The 8,984-nt window shown below is 32.7% G+C and overlaps 1 protein-coding gene across 1 annotated transcript; it reads right to left on the bottom strand.

Annotated features, from left to right (window-relative positions):
• Positions 1 to 7,712: 7,712 nt before the first annotated feature.
• On the bottom strand, positions 7,713 to 8,620 carry LOC132632421 (cysteine protease inhibitor 8-like). Its single transcript, XM_060348346.1, has one exon. The coding sequence runs from the start codon at positions 8,570 to 8,572 to the stop codon at positions 7,862 to 7,864; it is 711 nt and encodes a 236-aa protein (XP_060204329.1). The 5' UTR covers positions 8,573 to 8,620; the 3' UTR covers positions 7,713 to 7,861.
• Positions 8,621 to 8,984: the final 364 nt, after the last annotated feature.

Raw genomic sequence — 8,984 nt, 5'->3', positions numbered from 1 at the left:
TCGGCCACCGGTTCCGGTTTACTGGTTAAAAACTCGAAACCGAAACCGGTCCGGTTCAAACGCGTCCAAAACCTCTTTTTTTTGTATAGTATATATATATATATATATATATTATAGTATTTATTAGTATATTGTAGGTATATTTACATATGTTATATAAGTTTATAAGTATAGTTTATATATTTACTGATTAACAGGCTAACAGCAAGTCAGCAATACAACATATATGTGTGTGTATATATATATATATATATATTAAGTTATATGCTTAAGTTATACTACATATACCTAAAATATAGTAAGAATATACTTAAGTTATATATATATATATATATATATATATGTTTAACTTATATTTTTCAAATATACAACTTTCTAGTTTTTAATTTAAGTAGATGTATATTATAAGTATATTCTCAGTATATTTTAGGTATATTCCTAACTTAATATAAGTAAAAATATGAACACAAGTAAAATAATAAAATCACCAATTCTCAATCATTTGGTTAATTTCCCCCATATCATAATTGGCCATGGAGATATCTTCAAAGTCTTCCATTTGGTCCGGTCCACTTGCTATCAAATCTTCAATCTCTTCCTCTTCGCCTTCCTCCGCTTTTAAGTTTTGGTTGCGTCGCTCTGATCTAATCCAATCGTTAATGCACACTAGTACTTGCAAGCTAAAGCCGGATAATGAGTGTCTATGGTATCCAATTTGTTGTCTTCCTTGGCTAAATGCACTCTCTGAAGCCACGGTTGATACTTGAACCGTAAGGATATCTCGAGCCATTCTTAAGAGTATCGGATGACTTGCCTTGTATTTCTTCCACCATGCTAAGACGTCCAACTCATCTAGTTCCTTGATATCCACATTTGGCTGCATCAAATAAAAGTTATATTCATCAAAGTTTGCACTACAAGAAGGAGTTGGCTGTGAATGTAAAACTTTTAAATGCGACAAACTCAACAAGCCCTTTTTGCTACTTTGAGAAGTAGTAGGGCGTGGAGCAACGGGTGTAGCATGTTCTTCCAAATTAGAATAATGAGTAAAAACTTTTCTAAACTCGTCATCAATAGCGAGTTCGGTTTCAGCTAAAGATGGTTAAACTCCCTCTTCAATTTCTAAAAATGTATAAATTTGACCAACCAATGCTTTAATATAAGACACTTTTAAACAAGGATTTAAAAGAGAACCCAATATAAATAAAGTTGGGATGGGAAAAAAATACTTAAATTTTGTTGTCATATCAAAAATAGCCGCTTGATAACCGAGTTTATATTTATACTCTTGTAAAACTCTAGCTATTTCCGCTAAGTAGGCTAAAATTCCGGTTACCGTGAGATATAATTGTTTAGAAAAAACAAGAGTTTCGTTATAAAAATTTTCTAAGAGTTCAACACATTCCTTAACATCTTCCCAATGCGTAAAATTTAACCAATCATCATTATTAATATTATATTTGTTGTGAACTTGTTGTATGGGAATCCTATACTCATATGCTTGTTGTAGCATGATGTAAGTGTAGTTCCACCTAGTCTAAATTTCTACTTGAATTTTTCTAGGTCTAAGGTTATTTTCCACACAACAATTCTTAAAATCTCTAAGTCTTCCCCTATTAGCATTACAAAAAAGAAACGCAACCGCCTCTCTAACTTTTTGAAAAGAAACGTCAAAACGCACAAGACCATCTTTAACAATTAAGTTTAAAATGTGACAACTACATCTCACATGAAAAATAATTTTTAGCGGAGGGTTTAATTCTCTTTTTAAAAGACTAATCGCCTTTGTATTATTAAAAGCATTGTCTAAAGCAATACAAAGTGTTTTTCTATAAATGTTAAAAAATCTCATAGTAGTAGACATTGAATCCGCTAAAAATTTTTCATCGTGACGACCTTTTCCTTCATCATATAAAAAAGATATAATTCTTTTTTGCATAACCCAATTGTCATCAACCCAATGACATGTAATAGCAAAAAATCTAACTTGTTAAGACTAAGACTCAAATCAGCGGTAAGAGAAACATTACAATTTAAAGAATTAAATACATGGCGCAAATAAAATCTATATTTTTTATACAAATCTATAACATCCGCTCTACAAGTACATCTAGGAATACCCTCAAATAACGGATTATAACAACGTTGAATGTAAGTAACAAACCTCAAACCCGAAGGAAAGGAAAATGGTAAACAATCATAAGCTACCATTTTAGTTATTTCTACACGCTCTTTTTTCTTGTCATACTTAAAAATTTTACCGGTTCGTGGGTCTATCGTCATTTGAATACCCCTCACATTTGAATCCGTTTGCTCTCCCCAAACATCCATATGTTTCTTTCTCATATGACCATTTAGTGTACCCATTCCACCATCCTTACTAGTTTCTTGCATAAAAGAAAATACTTGTCCACATAGGGTACATTTAGCTGTTTGGCTTTCCCTATCCTTAGTCATAAATTTTCAAATTTTAGCAGTTGGCTCACGAGTTCTAGGCGGTTTGTCTTGTGTATGTGATTGTGCAGGACATGTATCTCCTATGGGATTTTCGGGGGCTTGTGTTTCATCATCATCATCATCAATTTCATTAAAAGTGTCGGTATAATATTGTTACATTACCTCATGACTTAAAAGTGGATTATTTCCACCAACATCAATACCTAAATTAGGTGTTTCTTCCACAAATGTTTCTTCATTTAAGCCCACCCCTAACAATACCACTACTACCCGCACCACGTCTAAATATCTTCGCCATTATTAAATAGAATTAACATAAATCACACTCAAATAAATCACAAGAAAATAAATTACAACAAATTAAATTGCTAGAATTAAATTGCAAAAAATAAAGATAGAGTTGGAACGAAGGTACCAAATTGCCGGAGTAATTTTCAACAAAGTGAAGGCGGCTAAAATTGCAAATCCACCAAAGCTACTTCGGATTGTTGAAAAATCACCAACTCCACCAACAATATTATAATTGCAAAATTAATAATTGAAACTATAATAAGACTTTATAATATTTATTTGAGAGAAATTTAAAGTGACTAATTGTTGCAAAGTAACTATAATTGAGAGATTGGGATTTGAGAGAAAGACAAGAGTGAATTGGTGTGGATTAAAATGAAAATGGAGAGGGGTTTATATAGAGGTGGGGGATGGGTTAAAGTGTTAAAAAAAAGTTTAGGGGTGGGGTGGGGGGGGGGGGGGGGATGGGTTTGGGACCGTTTGGTAACGACCATTTTTGCAAATGGAACATTAGCCAACGGTCCAACAGAGCAGCCCAACGGCTCTATTTTAAAAAAAAAAAAAATCACCGGTTAACCGGTCCGATTCCAGTTCCAAAAAAAAATTGAAATCGGACTGGTATATAATAAACGATTAACCGGTTCAACCGGTTCCGGTTTCGATTCCGATTTTACCGGTTCGGTTACCGGTTTGAACCAATTAACCCAAACCGGTTGACGGATTTACTCATTCATTAAAGGTCGAATTTTACTACTATATAGAAGCATGGGTTTGGGGAGGCAGGATCGTCGTCTACTGCTGAACAAGAAAACCCCTCCATTTTAGTTAAATTACTTCTGTACCAGCCAAAAAGTTATTATACCTGTGGGTCCCCAGTTGTTTATCCATTTCAAACCTGCTAGAAGTCTCGGTTGAATCCGAGGGGCCCACTGACATTGCATTTTCTTACTTTGATTAACTTATTTGTTAATGGCATTTTAATCCTTTTAGTTAATTGATAGGCTAAATACCTAGTTAGACCCTTAAACTTGGCAAATTTTGTAAGATGGACACTCAAACTTAGCAAGTGACCAGATAGACACTCGAACTTGGCAAAAGAGTGTCTTTTAAACATTTTATGCTGACGTGGCAAATGATATCTTCTGCACGCGCATATGAGCGATTGACTAAGTTGTGATTTCTTCTTTCTTCTTCTTTTCCACATAATTTCTTACGTATATTAATGTAGTTGATCTTTTACATTTCAATATATTACTTAATGTGGATCCTACAGTTTTCGGTTACTTCTTCTTTGCGACTCCTTCCGTCTCAATTTATGTGATATAATTTAACTAGGCATGAAATTTAAGAAATAAAGAAAGACTTTTGAATCTTGTGATAATTTAACTAGGCATGAAATTTAAGAAATAAAGAAAGACTTTTGAATCTTGTGATAATTTAACTAGGCATGAAATTTAAGAAATAAAGGAAGACTTTTGAATCTTGTGATCCTAAATAAGTCAAAGATATTTGTGTGGTTATAGATCATCTCGTTAAGCATAAAAGATAGAGTTTAAAAGTTAAATTGTTGTCAAATAAGGAAATGTATTTTTTTTTTGACAGACTAAAAAAGAAAATATATCACATAAATTGGGACAAAGTGTATTATATTATCATTCTTCTCCTTCGATCATTAGCTTCATGTTTTTCATTTTTACAAAGATCAACTTCTTTTTCATACCAACTTCTTTTTCATCATTAGGTTATTACTATATCACCCAAAAAGCATAAAAATTCAAGTAGACTATCGAATGTTAGGGAAGAAAACTCAATAAAACATAATTAATACAGATAAATCTTAGAATTTATTCAAGTTGCATATTGTAAAAATCAAACATCCCTCAAGAAATGGGTATTTCTAAAAATTAAATCTTTACTCAATTAATGGTATATCTTGGACGGATTTTATTCTTGGGAAAGAAGATGGAAAAGAGGGTGGGAAAGAAGATGGAAAAGATTACATTTATCTTTTTTTTTTTTTTTTTTTTTGAAATTGCATGTGTCATTTAACAATTGGTCCACTTAACACATTTGAAGCAATTGTATTTCACGCACTTGGGCATATGTACACGGATGTCCAAAAGATACTCTTTTGGCAAGTTCGAGTGTCTATCTGGTCACTTGCTAAGTTTGAGTGTCCATCTTACAAAACTTGCCAAATTTAAGGGGCTATCTAGGTATTTAGCCTAATTGATAAGTTTGTTCTCTGCTTATGCTTATTCCACGTTAACTTTATGATTTGCTTGGAAGAATGGAGCATGTCATTTCAAACCTGCTAGAAGTCTCATACATGTCTCTACATCATCATATCAGGGGACCCACAGATTATTCATGCAGATATCATTAATTAGTCATTATAGATGACTTTATTTTTATATTTTTAGTACTATAATAATAAATATACTATTCAAAATTTCAAATGAGCTAATCTAACTATATCAGTATTGGTAACATGGAAAATTATAATATTAATAAATATTCTAAATAGGACAAACTCAAGGAAAATATACATATAATTTTATACTTTTTATCTCATTAAATCTCTTAATCATCGTAGATTAATATTATTTGATATAAACATTTTGTGAGCTTAAGTTTTTACCTGTAGTTTGTTTAACATAGCATGGCTCAACAGGAAATTTAAGAAGAAAAAAAAACTTTTAAAAGTTGTGGCATTAAACATGTCATAATATTTGTGTAACCATAGAACTTTTGGAAGCTTGTGTTCTTAACTATGACCTAATATTTTTGTGTCTATTAAACTTCTTAAAAGAAATAAAATCAGAAGTTTAAAGTTTATTTTTTCCTGTTTATACTTAATTGTTATAAATATAAAAACATATTATTATTTCTAAAATAGATTTTAAGTAAAAATAAACAACAGGTATACTCCCTATGTCCCAAAAAATTGTCTTAATTTCGTTATTAGTTTGTCCCAAAAAGATCGACACATTTCTATATTTATGTATAATTTAATTTTATGAGATGATTTACCAACTACACAAATATCTAAGGCTTATTTTAGCCCACATATTTCAAAAGTATTTTTTTTTAAATTTCGTGTCAAATTATACTAAGACAATTTTTTCGACACGCAAAAAATTGTAACAAAAAACAAATTAATAAGTAAAAGACGATATAATGTGGGGGTCGTGCTAGCACGGGCATTTACATCTAGTAATTTATAGAAGCCAGTATATTAATTACATGGGCACATCTATGTCATGTGTATAATTGGTGCACGAGGGGCATATCATGAAGAGGTTTAAATGATCTCCATAACCTTAGGTTTCAAATTAAATTTTATACTTTTTATGGTAATTACCTATAAATTATAGCAGATCGACATGTAAGTGTCCGTCCACTAGTTACAATTACGATAGTAATAAGATGGTTTTATCCTGGCGACCATAATAAGATGATTTTAATTTGAAGATCAAATTAAACACAGAGCAGAAGCACGTTGATATATTTCAGAAAATTAAAGGACCTAAAACCTAAGTCAGGGGTACAAAATAATATAACTCCCTATTTAAAAGGATGGAGTAAAATATACGGACAAATTAATTATTTTGCAATATTCAATCCAAAATGAGGTCACTTTTATATAGGACCAGTATGTTAACTACATCTACCAGTAACTATATAAGTAAAATTGCACAACAGTATCCCAAGTAATTCCTTACAACAACAAAATCTCATAAGTGGGGTCTGGGAGGGTAGAGTCTGTGTAGAGTGTACGCAGACTCTACCCCTACATTGGGAGATAGGGAGACTGTTTCCGAAAGACTCTTAGCTCAAGATAAGGCATGACAAAAAGGTTAGACAAATCCCCATGAAATGATACTCAAGTAAAATCGCGCGCAGAAACTAAATCTCAAATAATTCCCTAGGTAATATATATAATTTCCAGGTACATTTTCAAGATATTATCCCTAGGTAAATCGCAACAACAAATCCCCAGATAATTCCCTAGATAATATAATCCGAAGGTAAATCTCCATGAAATAATCTCCAAGTAAAATCGCTGTAACTAAATCCCAAATAAATTTCTAGGTAATATGATATCCCCAATTAAATCTGCAAAAATAATCCATAGATAAATTCATAAGTAGGTAAGAATTTTTTTTGTACGAATTCACAAAGAAAATAAAATTTTCATACTTTTATCGGTTACCTGTGAAACTACCTATACCTAGGGAAAAGAAGATGGAGTAGGAGGAAGAATCTAAAATTGTTGAAGACGTGTTAGCAAAGACCAAAAATGAAATGAGTGTCCTTCCGGAGGATGCCCATTGCAGATTCATGAAGTTAAATTGGGACGGTTAATATATACCCCTCATTTCTAAACTCAGCTCATTTCTGCTTAATTTGAATCATCTAAAAGTTGGGTTAAATATGTAGTCCAATTGACCCATAATAAATTATGGCAAAATATTTTTTTTTAACTTTTCTCCTAGCTTAAAAGGTTATAGTATATAGCAAGAGAAAAAAAGTCTCGTTGGACATGCTTGATAACTAAGCAAATTTAAAGAAACTAAACACAAAAAATTTAATATTTCGTAAGAGTTCGACGGGTGGTTATGAGCCGTTATTTAACAATCTTTACCTAGCTAGCTCATCCCAATACAAATATTCTTTAGACGGCTCATTAATATGTTCATTTATTGACTCGATCATTACATTATTCTGCCCAACCGAGCGTCCCATTTGACACCCTTATGCTTAAACATCTCACCAATGGATGAAATAATCTACCTTCAACAGTTTTCTTTCTTATTGTGAGTGCATCTTGCATTCTTGTGTATTCCTTTTTGTTTGGAGTTCTATCTTGTATTATTATTATTATTATTATTACAATAATAATAATAATAATAATAATAATAATAAAATATCTCAATATATTGTGGAAATAATAGAGAAGATTAATAAATTTAGAACCTAGCTTCTTTATTCATATGCTTCATAAGCAGTATTACATAGAACGGAATATCGAAAATACATACAAGCGATAGATCAATATCCACATTATTTAGAAAGCCAGGTTAAGCATAATTAATTATGAGGATATTAATTATGCATCAGTACAACTCTTCTGGACTTTCTTGAAGATGAAGGAAAAAGGCTGGTTAGTGAGAGCCAGACGACTGTGTCCACTCTGGGATGTCAATCCCACGTCTGAACAGGGGCATTTTGGACATGTTGATCGGTCGGGACAATGCCTTATCTTGTAAAAAGGTGATGCCTTAGTAAATTTCTCAATCTGAAAAACGCCGTCTGGAACTTCTGGGACACGACTAGTTACCACGAACCTAAGCCCCTGTGCAGTCTCGTCAGGTTTATCAACCATCCAAAAGTTTTCGTTATCACAGCGCTGTGTATTTGGAGTCGAGAACATAACATTAATCTGATTAGTTTCACGTATCACATTAAGAGGCGGAGGACCAGGGTGCCTAGTATAGAATTTAACGGGCAGGCCTAGTTGAATGTCCCCTGGGTGCAAGACCACGGCGTTTGGGCATTTGGCGTTTCCAATTTTGGCCAAGCCTACTGCCCCTCTGCGAGCTTCCGAGGTAGCGGAGAGAATGCGGTACTCTTCGCCTACTCGGAGTGGTTCGCCATTACTGTCCAACACTTCAGGAAGTTCAAGGAGGGGGAAACCGTTGTCGTCATCAGTAGTAGTGGGCAGGAAAATGGGATTGTCGCAAGTGCAAGTTGATGAAAAAGCCACAAAGGGAAGCAAACAGAAAGTAGCAAGCAAGAGGAAGCTGAAAATGGACTTCATGTTGGATAGTGTATGTTGTGTATTTTGCTTACAAAATTCTATTATTGACGGTCCAATTTATAGAGGTGGCAGAAGCAGCAGATCATTGACAAGTGGACTGTAGGTCCACTTTCCAAGCAATCAAAGACCTATGTTCTTTTTTCTTTGCAAAACTTTACCTCTCCTTTATCTTTTTTGTATGGAATTCTGCCGGTGTTTTTGAAGAGTAGTAAAATCTAAAAATCATTTTTTCTCTATTTTTATTATATGAGAGCAAAAATTATGGTAAGTAAAAAAATTGAAATGTGAGGAAATTAAAACCCTGGATAGTAAATGGAAGAATATTTATATAAATTTTATCGGTGGTCATCCAATTTTAAACTTATCACACAAAAATTATTTTATTATATTTTGTGACAATAACTGTCATTTA

The sequence above is a fragment of the Lycium barbarum genome, chromosome 3 (genome assembly GCF_019175385.1).
Source record: "Lycium barbarum isolate Lr01 chromosome 3, ASM1917538v2, whole genome shotgun sequence".
In the NCBI taxonomy this organism is placed as follows: Eukaryota; Viridiplantae; Streptophyta; class Magnoliopsida; order Solanales; family Solanaceae; genus Lycium; species Lycium barbarum.
The sequence above is the reverse complement of the archived record's forward strand: the minus strand, read 5'-3'. Positions and strand labels throughout refer to the sequence as shown.

Excerpts from the sequence above, each read along its gene's own strand:
- LOC132632421 (XM_060348346.1), bottom strand. The coding sequence starts at position 8,572 with ATGAAGTCCATTTTCAGCTTCCTCTTGCTTGCTACTTTCTGTTTGCTT.